General features: G+C 38.6%; 1 protein-coding gene across 1 annotated transcript in view; it reads right to left on the bottom strand.

Moving 5' to 3' along the window:
- LOC126194884 (protein Spindly-like) overlaps positions 1–21,952 on the bottom strand; it is a 153,884-nt gene that overhangs the window by 23,349 nt on the left and 108,583 nt on the right. Inside the window, exons 8-10 of the mRNA XM_049933233.1 lie at positions 21,780–21,881; positions 21,553–21,665; positions 10,860–11,032 (exon numbers count right to left, since the gene is read on the bottom strand). Of these exons, the coding sequence (XP_049789190.1) occupies positions 10,860–11,032; positions 21,553–21,665; positions 21,780–21,881 (388 nt within the window). The remainder of the gene's footprint in view (positions 1–10,859; positions 11,033–21,552; positions 21,666–21,779; positions 21,882–21,952) is intronic.

The following is a 21,952-nucleotide window of genomic DNA, read 5'->3' as shown; positions in this document are numbered from 1 at the left end:
TTCTGACATGATACAGTTGCAACAAGTACATACACTACTTGTGCATATACTCTGCATCGCACACGCCACACACCTTAGATCGTAAAGATTGGCAGCAGTAACAGAGGGCATGAAGCAAAACTGTAGCAACTGAGCTTTATTTCAGACTTACATTTTACACAGTATACAGAAATCCACTGAGGTAACTTTAATATGCTTGTAACGTCAGCTGAGGAAGTGAACTCATTTTTTCACATCCCTGTTTCTCTCATCAAGCGTAAAATAAGACTTTAACAGTTATAAGCATACAAAGTGCAGCTCGTCAGAAAGTCATTAAACAATAACAGCAATGGTGAAAAACTATGTCATTAAGCAGATGTCCACATTTATGCTTATGGTTTAAATATCTAACTTCTGTGATGATTCTAGTTTAATTCAACATGTTCATCAATTTTTGCTTTTTTTCTGGGTGAGCACACAGAATGATTTCTCAAAAACACTTGTTTTGAACATGTAATTTGTGCTCATAGCATGTCCGAAAACAGCTCAATTACCTTGTACCCAGATACCAATTACAATTTTTTGACAGGTTTTTACTTGCTGTTACACATATGTGATTTTTTAAGAACTGATGAAATTCATTACCATAAAATTTTGCACAAGATTGTATTGTACATTTAATTTCCTTCCCTTAGATTTTGTACACAGTATTGGAGAGGATTAAGATTTTTAACCACATATGCAAATTAATGTGTTTTTGCTCATATTTTGGAGGTTTTAAGTCTGGTAAGCACAAGAACGTGAAGTAGGGGTTTCGCTGTACTTTTGGGCCAATTTTTGTCATGGAATAGCAGTTGGCACAAATAATTGACATTTTAAGATTTCAGCAAATTCCATTATTCTTAGCAGTAAAAACACTAACATAAATAATCATCAAAACATATTCAGGCAGAACAAATGTTTAAAGAAAGATTTCAATATTTAAAAATAATTCTTTTACTCTATTCTGCAAAGACTATCTCTGGATATATAATTTCTTACAAGATCATGTTTCCTTAATTTTATGAAAGTTATGCCATAGAACTTTCATAAAACACTTCAACGCCAAATAAAACAGTAATTCTATTCCTAAAAATATTTAACTACTTTCCTACTTGTTTATTTCTTCTATTTTTTGTTTTCTCTATACAATTTGTATCAAGGATATTGTTATAAACACAGATTATGGCAAGCAGCTGGATTCCGAGGTTCAGTTAGTACCACAACATAAGAGTGGAAGCATTTGTGGTGAGTAACTGAGATTATTTAAAATTGTCATTGCACCTAGGGATTCCAATTCATAACAATCTGAGGATTTCTTGGTGGAAGTAATAATGTGCTGGGCACTTTTCTTACAAATATTGCAGATTTCAGCAAGAGTACAACACAAACTTTGCTCTGAATAGGCCATTAAGTTGAACAGTATGTACGTAATTGAAGATGAGTGTTAGTTGATTCAATCTGATATTTATTTATTTAGACATTATCAAGGTCTTAAGTCAAGGGAACGCAAGAATAATATAACTTTATTGTTCTTTTCTTTTTGGTGTCTGGGTTTTTGTGAACTCAAAGTGCGTGGACTTGTATTTCACTTAAAACAGTCCTAGATACAGAATGGGAGTAAGAGGTACACATGTAAATACTGTGCTGTCTCGTGTGGCTTTACATTCAAAAGCTGAGCAGCAGGTTGCACGCATGTAATACTCATACCTATCACTACAAAAACATGGTGTACCACAAAATAAAGTGAACTGTCACATCATTTTAAGAGTTTCTACAGTAAAAGGAAAACCAAAGATACAGCTCCTTTCCACCTATCAGCAAGAGTCTTATAATATTCTTGGCTCACTGGGATGAATTTCACTCGGTAATAAGAAAATACCAATAGCAATCAAATTACAAATGTTTACTGTTAGTCTCCTATTCAGATGTAATTTAGAAGTACAGGAGACCATGCACCGAACAGCAACAGCATAGAGACAGCGACAGCATAGAGTCATCAACAGGCACACACGAAAAAAAGAATTAAAACTCTGCTAGCTTTCTGAAGAAATCCTTTGACAAGTTAGAGAGAAAACACACACACACACACACACACACACACAGTGAGGATGACATATGGAGACATGGAATGGGAGGAAGGGTGACAAGACAGAGCAAGAACAAACAGATACAGGGTGTGGGGACAGCAAGTTAATGGAGATTGAATCCAGGAGGATTACAGGTGTGAAGGACAAATTGAATGATAACTCCCATCTAAGTTCGAGGACATGATGAAAAGTAATGCCTCCAAATTTTTATTCTGTTCGCAATATTGGCTTAGGTATCACTCATCGTGCTTATTACTCTGTTGACTTTCCCACTTTGCCAACACAAGTTGCAGCCTTCTGCCACAAGAGGGCTCTGAACTGTAGCACATAACATGGCGGTGTGTAATGTAACTATATCAGTGTCTGAGCAACATAGTTTCAAATGCGATCAGAACACACATGGAGCAGCCCCTCCTTCAGCATGCTGCGACATCTGAAACAATCCGATACCTCAGATTCACTGTCATTTATCATCCTTCATAGTCTCGACTTGGACCCATCAAGGACGTCACTTAGATAGCGATGATGCAGTGCAAGCAGAGTTTAGGTTGTGGCCCCATCAATAAAGTCAAACATTCTACAGTGATGAGATCAACAAACTGGTCTCTCATTGGGAGAAATGTGTTCACTGACAAGGTGGGTACTGTGAGAAATAAATATATAGCCTTGAAGAATAAAGATGTAGAATGTTAATAATGTTTGTTTTATTTAAAAAGCTGTAAGGTTTTTCACAAAATTCTGAGGCATTACTTTTTAGCATGTCCTCTTAGTTCAGAAAAGCTGGTACTGCAAGGAAGGAGATGGCACAAGTGGTAAAGTAGCCACTGAACTCTAGTATTTTATGCTAAACAGTACGTTCCACCACTGCACTGTCAACTCTGTTCCTTGCCACAGTTTGACAGGGGCACTCATTCTTATGGACAGCTGGTTGGTAGTCATGTTCACAGTCTGCCTCATTTGGGATAAGCCTGTGACATGACTGGATTAGGAAGTGCTGTGTGGGTGAACTTGACAGGTCTTTCACAAGGATACAACCCTTGTGGCAAGGGGTTGTGAGTAGGAGTGGTAAAGGGATTTGCCAGGATGTTGTGTAGGTTCGATGGGCACTACTGTAGGAAGAATAGGAAGAATCATGAGTAGAGTGCCTTTCATTTTCAGGCAGGTAATCAAAATCTTGGGATGGATATGGTTTAGTTGTTCCATTCCAGGGTGATATTGAGTGATGAGTGGGGCACTCCTTTGCAGCTAATTCTTGGAGGTGGCGGGTGTGTGTGCGCGATATGCCATGGGAAATCTATTTGCGGACTAGGTTTAGAGGATAGTACCCTGTCCGGAAAGGCCTTTGTGAGACCTACAGCATACTGGGCAGTGGAATTCTCGTCACTGCTGATACCTGATACACTGTTCGCAGGTGCCCAGGCTGTCCTTGGGGTGAAATTCTGGTTTAGAAGAGTGCAACAGTTGTCAAAATTAATGTACCACTGGTGGTTAGTGGGGTTAATATATACAGATGTATGGACAGAGCAGTGGAGGTCAACATCCAGTAAGGCAGAACATCAGATTGAGATGGACATGGTAAAGAAGATAAGAGCGAAGGTATTGAGTTTCTGGAAGAATGAGGATATGGCATCTCAGCCTTGCATTCAGGTCATGAAGATATCATCATGAACCAGAACCAAACCAAGAGGTGTGGGTGGCTAGGATGGTTTCCTCTAGATGGTGGGTACACATTTTCGAACAAGGGGGTGCCATGCGGGTGCCCATGACTGTGCGACTGATTTGTTTGTATACCCTCCTCTCAAAAGCGGGAGCACCGCATGTCAGGCTATAGTTGGGAAGGAGTATAAGGAACGAGGTCATGGGTCTGGGAGCCGAAGGACAACGGGAGCAGTAAATTACTTACATTCTGCCTGAACTTTCCACACGATGAAAACAGATTCAAATTGTGCAACTATGCATTGATGTCAGCTGTTTGCAACACATGAAAATTTATGCCTGACCAGGATTCAAACCTCGAAGTGAGCGGTTGCTTTAACCACCCGGCTATCCAAGCACATCTCCAGGACCGATCAAAACTTCCATACAACAGATATCATCATGATTCCACACTATGTTTACTCATTTTCTCATGCTATAAGTGCACCAAAACTTGACCAGCCAGGACTAAAAACAAACACTGTCAGATGGAAATTCACTAATTCTTTTTATATTGCACAACTGTCACGTGATGTGTCAGCTAGTAAGTGTTTAATAGTCTGAAAAATAGCTTTTGTTGCTTGGCTGTAGTAAGAGGCCAGAATAACATCCAATTTCCGTATATATATGAACAAAGTATAGTGCTCCCCTGCATCCCTTCTTGTCTTTCTTGTAGGTTAGTTATCTTGATCATATATTTTCATAAATGAATGTGTTTGTACACAGAGTGGACATTGGTAGAGCTCCTGTCCTAATCACAATGCCTGCAGTATCTCATGATGATTACCACAGTGTTCTCAAATGTGCAGCAGCTGCTGCACCAGTATGTCAGGTTAATACTGCCGCCAGACGTTTCTGATGCTGCTGTACCACTTGAAATGGCCACGTCTTCTTTGGGAGAGCTGCTGCCCCAAATGATACTATGTCTACTGTCTAGCATGTAGGAGCAGACAGGCTACTATTCATGAGAGCAGCTTTCCAAAAAGTAGGAGAGAACTCACGTTAAGTAGTAAGTATGTCTTCGTAACTGCAGTTAGCAAAGCTGCTGTGCAAACATTCTCTCAGTGTAAATGAGGTGCTGAGAACAATAAGGTCCTAAAGCACACAATCATCTATTTTGAGACTGCGGCATATATGCACGCACGTGGCACGTGTTGATTTTATAACGAACCAGTTTTTTTCCCTATACCTATAGGTGCATGCTGTTTATCTGAACATTAACGAGAAACTGCCTCAATGATTTATCTGATATTCATTTCCATGTGGGCCCAAAGCATAATTTTGTTGCTCTGCACTACTCAACTGTTTTCTAGTATTGCTAATGGAATTTAGTGTCTATACCTTGTTGTTGTTGTTGTTGTTGTCGTCTTCAGTCCTAAGACTGGTTTGATGCAGCTCTCCATGCTAGCTTCTTCATCTCCCAGTACCTACTGCAACCTACATCCTTCTGAATCTGCTTAGTGTATTCATCTCTTGGTCTCCCTCTACGATTTTTACCCTCCAATGCTAAATTTGTGATCCCCTGATGCCTCAGAACATGTCCTAACAACCCGTCCCTTCTTCTTGTCAAGTTGTGCCACAAACTCCTCTTCTCCCCAATTCTATTCAATACCTCCTCATTAGTTATGTGATCTACCCATCTAATCTTCAGCATTCTTCTGTAGCACCACATTTCAAAAGCTTCTATTCTCTTCTTGTCCAGACTACTTATCGTCCATGTTTCACTTCCATACATGGCTACACTCCATACAAATACTTTCAGAAACGACTTCCTGACACTTAAATCTATACTCGATGTCAACAAAGTTCTCTTCTTCAGAAACGCCTTCCTTGCCATTGTCAGTCTACATTTTATATCTTCTCTACTTTGGCCATCATCAGTTATTTTACTCCCAAAATAGCAAAACTCCTTTACTACTTTAACTGTCTCATTTCCTAATCTAACTCCCTCAGCATCACCCGACTTAATTCGATTACATTCCATTATCCTCGTTTTGCTTTTGCTGATGTTCATCTTATATCCTCCTTTCAAGACACTGTCCATTCCGTTCAACTGCTCTTCCAAGTCCTTTGCTGTCTCTGACAGAATTACAATGTCATCGGCAAACCTCAAAGTTTTTATTTCTTCTCCATGGATTTTAATACCTATCCCGAATTTTTCTTTTGTTTCCTTTACTGCTTGCTCAATATACAGATTGAATAACATCGGGGATAGGCTACAACCCTGTCTCACTCCCTTCCCAACCACTGCTTCCCTTTCGTGTCCCTCGACTCTTATAACTGCCATCTGGTTTCTGTACAAATTGTAAATAGCCTTTCGCTCCCTGTATTTTACCCCTGCCACCTTTAGAATTTGAAAGAGAATATTCCAGTCAACATTGTCAAAAGCTTTCTCTAAGTCTACAAATGCTAGAAATGTAGGTTTGCCTTTCCTTAATCTTTCTTCTAAGTTAAGTCGTAAGATCAGTATTGACTCACGTGTTCCAAAATTTCTACGGAATCCAAACTGATCTTCCCCGAGGACGGATTCTACCAGTTTTTCCATTCATCTGTAAAGAATCTGCGTTAGTATTTTGCAGCTGTGGCTTATTAAACTGATAGTTCGGTAATTTTCACATCTGCCAACACCTGCTTTCTTTGGGATTGGAACTACTATATTCTTCTTGAAGTCTGAGGGTATTTCGCCTGTCTCATACATCTTGCTCACCAGTTGGTAGAGTTTTGTCAGGACTGGCTCTCCCAAGGCCGCCAGTAGTTCTAATGGTATGTTGTCTACTCCTGGGGCCTTGTTTCGACTCAGGTCTTTCAGTGCTCTGTCGAACTCTTCACACAGTATCGTATCTCCCATTTCATCTTCATCTACATCCTCTTCCATTTCCATAATATTGTCCTCAAGTACATCGCCCATGTATAGACCATCTATATACTCCTTCCACCTTTCTGCTCTGAGCTCTTGATATTCATACAAGTGGCTCTCTTTTCTCCAAAGGTTTCTTTGATTTTCCTATAGGCAGTATCTATCTTGCCCCTAGTGAGATAAGCCTCTACATCCTTCCATCTGTCCGCTAGCCATCCCTGCTAAGCCATTTTGAACTTCCTGTCAATCTCATTTTTGAGACGTTTCTATTCCTTTTTGTCTGCTTCTTTTACGGCATTTTTATATTTTCTCCTTTCATCAATTAAATTCAATATTTCTTCTGTTACCCAAGGATTTCTACCAGCCGTAGTCTTTTTACCTACTTGATTCTCTGCTGCCTTCAATACTTCATCCCTCAGAGCTATCCATTCTTCTTCTACTGTATTTCTTTCCTCCATTGCTGTCAATTGTTCCCTTATGCTCTCCCTGAAACTCTGTACAACCTCTGGTTCTTTCAGTTTATCCAGGTCCCATCTCCTTAAATTTCCACCTTTTTGCCGTTTCTTCAGTTTTAAACTACAGTTCATAACCAATAGATTGTGGTCAGAGTCCACATCTGCCCCTGGAAATGTCTTACAATTTAAAACCTGGTTCCTAAATCTCTGTCTTACCATTATATAATCTATCAGATATCTTCTAGTATCTCCAGGATTCTTCCACGTGTACAACCTTCTATCATGATTCTTGAACCACGTGTTAGCTATTGTTAAGTTATGCTCTGTGCAAAATTCTACCAGACGGCTTTCTCTTTCATTTCTTTCTCCCAATCCATATTCACCTACTATGTTTCCTTCTCTCCCTTTTCCTACACTCGAATTCCAGTCACCCATGACTATTAAATTTTCGTCTCCCTTCACTACCTGAATAATTTCTTTTATCTCATCATACATTTCATCAATTTCTTCTTCATCTGCAGAGCTAGTTGGCATATAGACTTGTACTACTGTAGTAGGCATGGGCTTCGTGTCTATCTTGGCCACAATAGTGCGTTCACTATGCTGTTTGTAGAAGCTTACCCGCACTCCTATTTTTTATTCATTATTAAACCTACTCCTGCATTACCCCTATTTGACTTTGTATTTATAACCCCGTATTCGCCTGGCCAAAAGTCTTGTTCCTCCTTCCACCGAACTTCACTAATTCCCACTATATCTAACTTTAACCTATCCATTTCCCTTTTTAAATTTTCTAACCTACCTGCCCGATTAAGGGATCTGACATTCCACGCTCCGATCCGTAGAACACCAGTTTTCTTTCTCCTGATAACGACGTCCTCTTGAGTAGTCCCCGCCCGGAGATCTGAATGGGGGACTATTTTACCTCCGGAATATTTTACCCAAGAGGGCGCCATCATCATTTAACCAGACAGTAAAGCTGCATGCCCTCGGGAAAAATGACGGCTGTAGTTCCCCCTTGCTTTCAGCCGTTCGCAGTACCAACACAGCAAGGCCGTTTTGGTTAGTGTTGCAAGGCCAGATCAGTCAATCATCCAGACTATTGCCCCTGCAACTACTGAAAAGGCTGCTGCCCCTCTTCAGGAGCCACAAGTTTGCCTGGCCTCTCAACAGATACCCCTCCATTGTGGTTGCACCTGCGGTACGGCTATCTGTATCACTGAGACACTCAAGCCTCCCCACCAACGGCAAGGTCCATGGTTCATGGGGGGGCCTATATCTTGTATCTAGTAGTAATAGGGCATCAAGCCTTAGATTGTGCTAAATGAAAATGATGGTGATATTATGACCATGTAGTATTGGAATAGGTCATAACTATTTATCTGTAATTATACCTGATTCTAGTTTCACATTAGTGACAAATTTTACAACTTTCAAAAGACATTACTGCCACTAAACTATATATGGACTTTTGTGCATAAACATTAATAATAATATAATCCTATACATTAATTGATATTTTATTATATAAAGTGGGTACATTATTTTTTCTTAGCAAATATAAGATGTTTAGACTTGGTTAAAAAAAAACAATTCAGACCTATGAGACTTGTGGTTTGTCTGTAATCTGTTTTTCACAAACATATTTTTCTCAAAACTGTGTGTTTGTCCTCTGGGCCCTTATGGTTCTCAGTGCCTCATATGTATTCTCTCACATCCAGAGTGCTTATTTTACACACTGAATTTTTTCAGTGGTTACAACTACCCCCCATACCTATACTAACCACTGATCCTGAATGTTACCCCTGACACGTATGTACACTGATGAGCCGAAACATTATGACCACCTACTTAAAAGTGAATTGGTCCTCTTCTGGAACGCAATTCAGCAGTGATTCTGCATTGCATCAATTCAACAAGTACTTGATAAGCTTCCAGAGTTTTGAGGCACCAGATGCCTAAGTACAAATCACATACTCCACGAAATTATAGGTGGTTCATTTGTGGGCATGGAGCGGGTGCCCAAAAGTGTTCCAACTGGGTTTCATCAGCTGCAGATAGGCCGAATTTGATGGCCAAGACATCAAAGCGAGTTCGTTATTATGCTAGCCAAACCATTGCAGCACAATTCTGGCCTTGTGACACAGACAGTTGTCCTCCTGAAGATGCCCTCACTGTTGAGGAAGATATCAAGCATAAGGGATTGCAGGTGATCCCTAATAATGTTCACATAGTCCACAGCCTTATGGTGCCTTCACTTACTGCTGCAGTCCCATGGAAGCCCAGGTGAAAAGTCCCCCATAGTACTGCTCCCACTGGCCTGCGTCCATAGCACGTTATATGTTTTGAGCAGCCATCTGCCTGGATGACGCCATATCTGGACACAAGCAGCAATCTGATTTAGCGATAAACAGGATTCCTCCAACCAGGCAACAAAATTCCACTTATCCGTGGTCCAATCTCAATTATACCAAGCAAAAAGTAACCATAACTGGTGGTGGTGGTGGTGGTGGTGATGTTGGATCAACATGGGAACACACAGGGGTTCTCTGCAGAGAATATCATGTTCAACACCATGTGCTGAACCGTGTGCTACAGAAGACTTGTGCCTGGACCAGCACTGTACTTTGTTATCAGATCTACCACAGATCACCGCCTATCCTGCTTTAGAGAGTGGGCAAGCCTCCGGTCCATATGTTCTGTGATGAAGTATGGATGTCCAACTTCTTGTTGCCTACTTGCGGTTTAGCATTCTTCAACCACTTTCCATGTGTGACAACCAGCTTTGCCATTTCCGAGATGCTTGTTCCCAAGCACTGGGGCACAACAATCTGATTTTTGTAAAAGTTGTTTAAGTCAGTGGATTTAAGTATTTTCGCCACATATCAGCACTAGAAAGTGTCCCCTACTCCACTTTAACTGTTCTGTTTCTGCTCCGCTCATATATTTCTCTTACTCCATCAAGTACGCTCACTGCCACCAGGCAGCATACAACCTGATAGAGGGCAGTGGCCATATTTTGGCTCATTAATGTAGCTAAGTAGTCAAACTGTGACACGAAATTACGTAGGTTCCATATCACACTAAAGTGATAATGAATATTATGTTCATGTTGAAAAAGCCAGGTCAAATGGTTACAGCTCTGTTAGACTCACATGGTTGTTCCTGCATAATACTTAGGACCACTTATAATTTCCAGCATCTTCTTTGAAAGCTACACTTTGTCAGATGTGAGCTGGCAGCTCACACTTTCAAACTTAAGATGACAAATCCAATTAGCTTTTTGTGGTTTCTACACTGTATCGTTCTTTATCTCTATGCTGGAAGCTCACCACATGTACTACTCCATGTGCTTGACAGTGATTTGCAGCTTTGAAGCACCCTAATAACACTTCTTTCAGTAAGTTGAAATTTTGCATTGGCATCAATATACCAGGACAAATGTACCTTAAATTCTGCAATTACTGGGAAAACAGACAAACCCCATACTTGTATATGGTACCAAATGAGATTTTGCACTACTGATTCAAAGTAACTGCTAAATTTGTGACAACTTGTTATTATTAAAGCCCCCTTTTCTTAAAGGCTGTCGTACCTGTAATAATTATCAACATATTTATTACTATAACAAAACTGATTGTAGTATTTTTCTGTATTATCTTAATCATCAAAGCAAGCTTCTCTAAACAAAATTAGTCACACAAAACAGACTGCCTTCTTAAAAAAATATTCCATCAAAGTTACCTTCTTCACTCTTCAGGAGCTGCAGTTTAAGTTTTACTATTTCTCCCTCAGCACGCAGTTTCACACTTTCCACAACTGCTTTCTCACGTTCAGTGGCTGCGACTTCTTCAGTTGCTGCAATGTACCTTGCCATAATATCTTCACAGCGTTCCCACACCTGTTTTGTCTTCTCTCTAAAGGAAAGAAACAGAATTCAAAAAATGGTTCAAATGGCTCTGAGCACTATGGGACTTCTAAGGTCATCAGTCCCCTAGAACTTAGAACTACTTAAACCTAACTAACCTAAGGACACCACACACATCCATGCCCGAGGCAGGATTCGAACCTGCGACAGTAGCGGTTGCGCGGTTCCAGACTGTAACGCCTAGAACCGCTAGGCCACTCCGGCCGGCAAACAGAATTCAATAGCACAATCTGCAGAGGACGTTTTCTTTCAAAATGAGGGTGTACTCACAAAAGCTACAATTACACAATGACAAGGAGGAGGTCAACCAATGAAAAACTAAGTCTCGTGGAACATGATTATGAAGGACAAAGGAAAGCATCAGGGGATGAAACAACACAAACCAGTATGGAAGTTCTACTAACCAGTCTGGTTACGGAGGAGAAATGTAAAACAATTACTACAAACAACATCTTTCTGACATGGCTTCCCTTTGAAGTTCTGATAAAAACCACACTTCCCAAATGAATTGCAGCAGTCCTAAATAGTAGATAATGAATATGTTATTAGATTTCATCTCTTAAACAGTTTGTTTTTCAATGGTGAAATCTATCATAATAACCCCCCCCCCCTCTCCACACACACACACACACACACACACACACACACACACACACACACACACTCCTTAACGAAAGTGTAATCAAACGGTGTAATAAAATAATAAGCACTATGCGAAATAAATTAGACTGAGTAAAAGTAGGATGACAGTATTCAAGGAGAAGACTATTACACACAAAGCTGTCAAAATTCAAATTTTACCACTGTTTAATGTCACTGGTGCCCATAGCTGTTGCTATATGCATGTTTGCAAGTCTGTTGTTCTCAAGATTTATTTTACTTCCTGTACAGAAAAGTACAAATAAAGATGTTCCATAGTTAAATGGTGTGCCCATTACTTCCAAACCACAACACTGGGCGCAGGTTACGCACTTGGTAAAAGCAACATTTTTCACACAGAGAAAGTGTAGAAATAAACTCGTTAATGTGACGAATATGGCACAAATGACCACTGTACACAGAGTTCGACCAGAAATGCTGTCATAAAATAATTACAATACTTAGAGAATACAAGTTTAACCAATGCAAGTACTCTTCAAAAATTACACACGGGGATATCTATCTGGAAAAGTAATGCAACTTGTAGTGAGTGGTGAAGGTGAAATGCTTGCTGTGGCAGAAGCTGCATACAAAGCACGGCTAGCAGCAGATAGAATGGCAAAAGAAAACTTGATTTTATAAATCAATCAGACAGATCTGAAGCAAGTAAAGAACTGCACTATGTCACATGAAGTATAGCCCAGACTAAAATCAATTTATGCGTCCGAAGGACCTGCTGACTAAGCAAAGCTGCTCAAATGCTTCACGTTTCACAAAATGCAACCCACTGATGATGTAACAATATCTTACTGAATTCTTCAATGCTGCGAACAAGTTACAAGCAACCGCTGGCAATCTATCGTCAATAATGCTGCTCTACGGACACTTATGACAATTTTAAATGTGCTATTGAATCCTGTTACCATCTACCAGATATCAAGACACTAAAATTAAAATATCTTTGAAGAACATACTGCAAGGATTCAGAAAGACAGTGAAAATGTAAGTGCTGCAATGTTTGTTAAACAAGGTAAGCATTTTGTGCACAAATTAAAAAAGTCCTGTTAGCCACAGTGACAAATGGTAATAAAAAAAAAAAAAGCTCAGCATACAAATGCAGCTTTTGTAACAAGGGCACAAATAAGACTTCCCGTTACAGGTTTGAAATTCAGTGACATCTATCTCACTAGATGCACTGTGTGTCCTGAAGGAAAAATCACATCCATTTCCTTCGTCCACAAAGAAAGGAACTCAAATGAACTTCTGGATGTCAGTGGACCAGTAAGAGATATATCTTCAGAGGGTGGGGAATTTTTTTTTTTTTTTTTGGTGGCATTTATAGACAACTACATCAGACAGTGTAAAGTATATTTCCTTCAACATAAAGGAGATATTGGTAACAAATCTGTCAAATTCAAAAACACTGTTTAAACTCAGACTGGTCATGCAATTAAATCCTTTCAGTCAGACGATGATATGAAGTACAGCACTGAAAGAATGTACTCCATCCTCAGAATGGTGGGAATACAGCAATGTCTAACAGTTCCATACAAATTGCAGCAGAATGGTGGTGTTGAATGAAAGAACTGTTCATTGGGCGAAGTGTTGCTCGAGTCACGTCAACAATCATCATTTTAGCCTGAAGCCGTCAACACAGCTAACTACATTTGAAATTGTCGTTTAATTCAAGGACCAAGCAATGGAACTCTGTATGCAAGTGGCTGAAGAGAAAACCTGATGTATCTCGTGTTCATACATTTCGTCAAAACATTGCCATCCTAGATAAATTGCCTTGAGGGTCACACTTTCCTTTCTTTGGCAGGAAGAGATTTTTGTAGGCTATTTTAACTGTTCAAAAGCCTACTGTGTGTGGGTACAAGAAATTACGCGATTCTCTTGATAATCGATGTGAGATTCCTTCATCATGACAGTTTTGAGCCCCAGCAAACTTATGTGGACTCAACAAAGATGAGCCAGTTCACCACCAAAGAGGAGGTATCAACATCAATTCCAGGAGTGGGTATTTCAGTGATGATACAAACAATGAATCCAATTTGTCATCACAACAAACCATTCTACAGCTTTGAATAAGAAGTTATTCTGCCATAAAGCAATGGTGTTAACATGGCAACAAGATGGAGAGATGGTACACCATAGCTGGTGCGAACAAGAAACAAGGGTTTCCAAATAAGGCATACAGACTTCCAATCACTGCAGGACACGAATTCACCCCTGACAATGACTTCTGTGATGATGACAATAATTCTTCAATCGTCACACCTGCTCAATAGTTTGAGCCAGATGTAGACTCGTCAGATGTTTCAAACCATGATAATTTCATAGCAAATGAACAGAGGTCAACATCAATGATTCATTACTTGTTCCGAATCACCAAGAGTGCTTTAAGCTATGTATGATGAAATCAGGTCAACTATGATACATGGGACATCACAGACAGACCAATGAATGAAAGGGTAATTGACTCTAGAATTATTTTGAGGAAGAAATACAATAGTGATGGATCTTTGCTGAGGAGATGAGCAAGAATAAATGCACGGGGATTTCGTCAACAACCTAGAGTTGACTATGTGGAAATGGTCTCTCCAATTGCAAGAATCTAATACTTAGGACTACTCATGGCTTTGTCAGTCAAGCTTAACTTGTATGTCTCCCAACTGGATATCATCACTGCATTTCTCTTGGTAAAATTGACACAGAAATATTTATCGAAAAGCTAGATACACTGGTTGAATTCTTACAAAACAGGAGAGGTGAAGAGAAAGATAATCATATAGTCAAGAAGGCAAGTGACACATTCCAAACATTGAAATCCAGTGATACAGGGTGCAAACTAAGAACAGCTATTTATAAGCGGCACCAAGCTGGTCAAAAGTGGTGAGAAGTTGAATGTAAATCTAACATCAACTTCATCAAACCCACAAATTCTGGTCCATGCATCTCTGTAAACAGTGTATGAAAACTGTCTAGTCTTCATACTCACTTTAGTAGACGAGACTTCTTTCAGCAGGTGCAGAAATAACAAAACAAATTAAGGATGAGTTACCTGCCAGATTTGACGTCAAGGATCATGGTTTCAGAACTGGATGGAGCATTGATGTTCACTGCCATCAGTACTCAACCAGACATGCTATGCAGTCAGTAAGCTAAGCTAGTACAGTAACAGCCATGATTTTGTTTACTGGTAAGCACATAAGCGAATACTTATATTCTTCAAAGTAACTGACCTACATCAAGTGCAACAAAAGAATCTTCAGTTTCATAGAGGCTGTTTGACGAGTTCTGATGGAAGGCTACAAGGTTCATCAGCAATCTCATGATGTTGACACAAGAAGAGAGCTGTTGGTCCAACAGAATACGTGATAACAGATGCCCAAAGGCTCTTCCTGCACCGAAGCACATAAATGTGTTTAAGCACTTTGACTTCAACTAGACTAGAACCATAAACTTAATGATTTATAATTGTTCGTAAAGCCTGAGGAAGTGTGCTGAGCTTCCAATTCTACTGACATGTAATATCGTTAGTATCCATACATGTCGCTATGTGCGCGTTTTCAGATATGTTGTTCCCAGTTCTATGTTATCCTCCATACAGGAAACTACAAATAAAGTTGTTCAGTAATTAAATTAGGTGCGATTCCTGTATTTTGAAACTACAACCCAACAAAAACAAATGTTCAGAACACATTAATAAAAGAAAAATGACTGGAAACTGTTTGTTTGACTCTGAAATGCATAAAAAAACTGCGCGCAACTGGAGCCCAGAATTTTTCCATTCTTTGGACACAAGTAAAGGGTCATCCAAGTAGACAGCCACCTTCTGGATGCAGCTTATTATTTCAAGCTGTTTTAACTCCTCCCCCTGGGTTGTCAGCAAAACAGCCTTATGTCACTATCCTTGCAGCATGTACAGTTGTGTACACGCAGTTCTAGATATTCATAACTTTAATGATCAGCCAGTTAAAGACTTGCGCTTACAAGATGATCTCTTCAATTTTCTTCATACTTATACTGCTGAGGTCAGCACCTAGAAATCAATTTCCTAAAGCAGTAGGCACACTTCTCCAAAAAATTTAAAAAGGCTTTTGCAAGCAAAGATTTTTTAGCATTGTTAAGAATAAAAAATGTAGAATATTTTACACTTTTTTGCCAGATTTTTTTTATTTTCCCCTTATAAAACCTACATATTTTCCTAAGAAACAAACTTTTCATTCTAAACTATGTAATGCTACTATTAACAATGTGGTATCAACAAATTTAACTGTCCCCCGAAATATGGTGAAATTATTTTACCCACCATCAGCTGGGAGCATAAAGTAAAACTCTAGTAGTCACAAAGTCCCTAGTTCATCATCTTTCATCACCACCATCTTTCATCAAATGGGAATGTTAGTAACAAATATAGAATATCACTTTTTAAATAAATTTTAATTTTAATTGTAAATTACAATAAATTAAAATTTTATGCTGAAATGTGAAATTCTTTACTTCCACATCTAAAAATGTATAAATCAATAACAGTGTTCAATCTCTAGAAACAGGAAACTTATTTTCTATTTGATGTTTTGTATTTTTGTACTAAATTAAATTTATTGTGAATGCTCTCATTTTCATGTAATTAATAACTAAAAACTAAAAAAATTTGTTAATATTTCCATTTGTTAATAAATATGGAAATGAAATGAAAGTTGAAATAGGTTGCTTCTGGTGATAACTGAACCAGCAATTTCCCAATTACAAGATATTAAAATGCGTGAAATTGTTTGAAAAACAGTGTTTGGAATTCTTCAAACACAATTTTTCCCTGAGTTTTTTTCCCCCCATGTTTTGTGTGTCTTACTGCTTTGGTAAATTTACGTCCAAACACAGACATACAAATCCAGTAAGTAGAGTACGCGAAGGATACGGTGGCTGGTGAACAGTGACCTATTTTCATCTAAAGTTATGCAGGAGTTCATTTTTTCGGAAGAAGATGACAACATTGTTTGTCCCCTTTCAGCTGGTTGGTGACACACTGCAATGACAGAATGGTGGCGTATGCCTTGCAATCATCCTCAAATGATCTTACAGAAACTATATGGTATAAAAAATCTTTTTGCCTTACTTATAGCTTTAAGACATCAGCTTCATAATGATATGTGTAAAAGACTGCGCGAAATTCGAAAAGTTTGCAATGAAAAATAGGCCGGGAGGGCGGGGGGGGGGGGGGCTATTATTTTGAGTTTGGTGCATATTACATATGTTGCTGCATGCGAAATTTAATTAACATATTGAATTTTTCTTTAGGCTTGGATGGAGGTCTCAGTCACCAATTTATTTCATGTGGCGCACTAATTTGCTATCGCGCGCACCAGCAATAGAGCCACAATGAAATGTCCATAAATTTCCTCATATCTCAAATGGCAAATGGTTTGAGATACCGAAACGAGATTTTGACAAATGGTATTAAGGAAAGAGGAGAGTATTTTGATAGATGGATAGTATGCGAAACTTTATTATCTACACTGTTATTCCACTAGCTACAGATTTTTTTTAATGAAAGACTAACTTTTAAGGGCCATCAATTGCTGGTGAACCAGGAAGCGCTGCGTGTTTTGGAACAACATAAGTGAAGGCATGACACATTCATTTCTGTATCAAGGACGTGCTTTTTCATAAGCTACTGACCTTACTTGTCATCAATTCCTCACTTAATAAACTTAATAAACCACTGTTACAGGATTTTGTTGTGACTGCACCTGCAGAACATGTTAGAGAGGTGACGTGTAAACTCTGCTGTGTTTTGACAAAAGGAACAAATTTTAACATGTCTACAAGAGAAGTTTAGGCTTCACTCAAAATTTGCTATTCGTGACACTTCTCTGAAAGTTACAAATTGTTAACAAGTCAGGCAAGAATAAATCGTCACTTTAGTTGCATTTTCAGCGGAATTCTTTTTAGTTACTAACCAAAGCAGAGGTGACAGTAGATCTTTCTGGATGATCACCATACAGGTGTGGGTGTGGAGGGGCTCCTCTTAATATTTACAACAACTACGATCGTAGGTTTCTGTTTGAGTGGCACTTCCCCTCCAGTGCTTGGCATTTACCCTACAACACGTCGACAGTCTACCACCAACTCCAACCACTACCATTCTCTCCACACTTGCCCTGCCGACTGCAAATCTACCAGCCACGTTAATCTATGAACACTACTAAGGAAATCAAAGGGGGGCGAATCTGTAATGTTCTGCTATTTGTGGTGAAGACAGTATTAAAGATGATTTCCAGAAACAGTCTGCTGCCCTTCTTACTTTATAGCAAAGGCGGGAAGGCAGACACACAGCAATTGCCTCAATGTGCTCGGTGGTATAAGATACTAAATTAGAAATATGATTCACACAAAGCTTCCATATGTACTTAATACACACACACACACACACACACACACACACACACACACACACACACACAAATTATTAAATTATAGTTTTGTCAAACGAATTTTAAATCGCTGACATAAGGGAAAATTCACTGATGAAGCACCGCGAGCAAGCTATGAAGTAGCATACGCTGTTGTAACAACTGACTCTCAATTCTCAATGGAACCTGTTGAAATCATGTCTACTCTCCATCACAGAAGTGTAATGTCATGAGGGTACACAATTTGATGCAGTTTGCATCTTCGAACAATTTTAAGTTCAATGCTATACCAAGATAAGAACCTACTTATTATTAATAACTGGGATAAAATTAATGCACTTATGGATGTCGATTGCCTTCTTTGCACTTTACAACCTCTGTAGTGGTATTTCTACCTTGTTGGAAACTGTTGTGTATTTTGAAACAGTTACCTAGATGGTTGTGCATGAAGCACCTAGCAGGTGTAATACAGATGTACCACTTTTTCTAACTTAGTTTTTCAGTGTTCTTACTGATGTCAGGCAGCACTTCTTAATTTCTTCTTAGTCCAAAAGTACATATTTTTGTAGGTTTGAAAATTCTTGGTAATGTCTGGTGAAGCTTTGCATTTGCTTGGTGCACCGGTGTACTGTCCACAAGTAAGTTTTTTCTGTTAAGATCATGCTTTTACAAGCTTTATAAATAATGCCAATCAGCTTGTGCGATTATTTACAAATAAAAATTATATACAGTGCTATTTAAAAAGAAGGAACAGATTTCAAACATTTATTGCTGCCAAACTACAAAAGATAGAAACACAATTCCAGTGTTCCTGGAAAGAGAAAGTTCACATTTTTATGCATTCAGTGTGAGCATCATGTGTTACATGACAAATATCCAAATGGTGGTTCATTTCCTGCCACACACGAAGCACCTGGTTTCTTGTTAATGAATTCACAGCTTCAACAATGCAATGTCGCAGGCTTTCAAGAGTGTTAGGCACAGGGGACAAAAACATGGTCTTTTATATAACCCCACAGAGAAATGTTACAACATGTAAAGTCTCAAGAGCTGGAAGGCCACTGGCTATGAATTTCATATTCCGCTCCTCCTCTTCCAATTCAACATCCTGGAATGGTGTCCTACAGGTAACGTCTGGCGTGCTTATACTTTGTATAGTCTGAGCATCATCTTTCTAATGTCGCATCATCAGCATACCGTTCTCATCAGTTTTTTTTTTTTTTTTTTTCTTAGGGTTAGTACTGATTAAAGGTGAGCATGGTTACAATAATTGTGGCAGGTTTTTAAAGAAAACTTTATAAAACTGTCTCTTAACCAAAATCTTGCCTTAAATCTGTTAATTCATCAATGAATGAATGAATGAATGAATGAATGATGAATGAATATATAAATAAATTCCTCTTCCCTCTTTTTGCAGTGTAATACTAGGCTCACTGTTGAGCGATAAATTTGACTTGGACTTATGTTCACAGAAGCTCGGAAACCATAAACAAGAGCTTCACCAGCAAATGTGACGTCATAGGTATCTCTAACTCTGTAAGAGATAGTATATCTAAAAACAAAGATGATGTGACTTACCAAACGAAAGCGCTGGCACGTCGATAGACACACAAACAAACACAAACATACACACAAACATACACACAAAATTCTAGCTTTCGCAACCAACGGTTGCTTCGTCAGGAAAGAGGGAAGGAGAGGGAAAGACGAAAGGATGTGGGTTTTAAGGGAGAGGGTAAGGAGTCATTCCAATCCCGGGAGTGGAAAGACTTACCTTAGGGGGAAAAAGGGGTGGGTATACACTCGCACACGCACACACACACACACACACACACACATATCCATCCACACGTATACAGACACAAGCAGACATATACAGAGGCAAAGAGTTTTATCATTAATCTGTAAGAGATAGATTATACATTTCCACCTCGATATCTATATAAGCTAACAATTATGATATCTACATTTAGCCATATACAACTCCATTCTCCGCCCAGCTCAGCACAGTGAAGGCCAACAACTACCTTTTAAAACATTAAAGTATGTTTGATAATATTCTTGCAATTCTATTCTTTAACTTATGCACAATGTCTTCAATGGTATAACTATGAAGAAAAAATGTACACAGACATTTTCAGCATTGCAGAAAGTTTCTAATTCAACTAATGTTAATTTGCATCATAGTTGGTGATTTCTTTTTATTGTTACTGTCTATGAACATTTTCCTTTTGGAGTCTTACTTTTAGTAACATGCGAAGTCAATAACGTGTTCACAGATTTATGACGTATAAAATGAGCACTCCTGGAGAGCGCAGAGCCAGCAGCGTCGAATTGGTAGATCTGCAAACGCACAGAAAATCTGAACCTGTTTCCCAAGAATAATCATTTATTTACTTATTTATTTATTTATTTTACATGTCAAGTTCCAGAGGACCAAATCGAGGAGCACATCTCCAAGGTCATGGAACATGTCATTACATGAAATTACAACATAAAAGTAATAACACACAATAATAAAATGTTTATGGGGAGAGAAAAAAAAATCAAGCCAATCAAGCCACAACTTTAAGTAAAAGCATGTTGGAGTCAAGAAATACTCATGCTAGGGACCAGGAAGAATTTGATAACACTGGACACTTCTTATTGTTAACCTTGTAATTGTTGGAACAGCATTATTAGATTGTATCGGTTACCACTTAGAGCTTATTCAAAGTAGATGTTTATGATCTGGTAATTGTTAAAGGCTGTGAATGTATCACTTCCATACTTTTCAGTTCTGCCTCGAGTGAATTGAAACCAATGTTAATTGGCCAAGAGAAAATAATTTATGTTTGTTGAGCATAGAAGAATACAGCTTTTCTGCACAATTAGTGGGAGCATCAGTTAGCTACAACCAATTCTGGAAGTGGTTCTTATTTCCTTGTTTGGAATAACTGAAAGTAATTGAGTGGGAAAGTAGTCTTCGAGACAGTAATTTTATTTTTGTTTGGAATTTTGGCTGAGCTAGACATTAGGGCTTGTGTGTACAGAATTCATCATAAATGAACAAGGATGACCTGTATGACTATGTGCTTGTATTCCATTAGCAAATATAAACCAAAAACTTCTTTATTATCTTCAAAAGAATTACTGTATTCTTTATTTAATTAGTTCCTTTTGCTTTTGAGGTGTTATCACAAAGTACGATTTCTCCCAATTGCTAAATGAGAAGCATGAGTATTTAAGTTCATTACTGATACCAAATCATCTTAACCTACAGCCTTCAGCCAGAATAATGAATCTTTTAAAAAAGATGGGAAGGAGGGGTTTTGAGCTAAATTACACAATGCTATGCCATGTAGTACTGAAATTACAGCATTACTTCTGAGCTTCTGAGCCAGAGAAATGATCTCTCTCTCGCACTCGCACTCGCACACACATTCATTTTTAAATACGTGGCGCATCTTACCTCTCTTCCCTCAGTAAATTATCATAAAATTTCCCCGTCTCATCATCTTGACCTCGAACAATGGGTCCAGCAGCTTCTTCCTGATCCCATATTTTTTTTGCATCTTCTAGATCCTGGAAACAGTCGTAACAATTATTAGGACTTTAAACATTTATTTGCAGTAATTTGTTTTTCATTTTTACCAGTCTTACTAATTAGAAAGCAACAAAGGAAAGCACTTACTTTACCTTTATGCATTGTTTGTATGTAGTGAGTTGCAGTTTTAATTCTTCCGTTGATCTTTGTTCTTTGGCATGTTCTAGTTCTTCAGACATTTTGGCATTTTCTTTCTAAAAATGGAGAACATTTCTTAAGTGCCCTATATTCCACTCAAGCAAAAACAGTTTAGGATAATGATAGG

The sequence above is a fragment of the Schistocerca nitens genome, chromosome 7 (assembly GCF_023898315.1).
Source record: "Schistocerca nitens isolate TAMUIC-IGC-003100 chromosome 7, iqSchNite1.1, whole genome shotgun sequence".
Classification (NCBI taxonomy): domain Eukaryota; kingdom Metazoa; phylum Arthropoda; class Insecta; order Orthoptera; family Acrididae; genus Schistocerca; species Schistocerca nitens.
The sequence above is the reverse complement of the archived record's forward strand: the minus strand, read 5'-3'. Positions and strand labels throughout refer to the sequence as shown.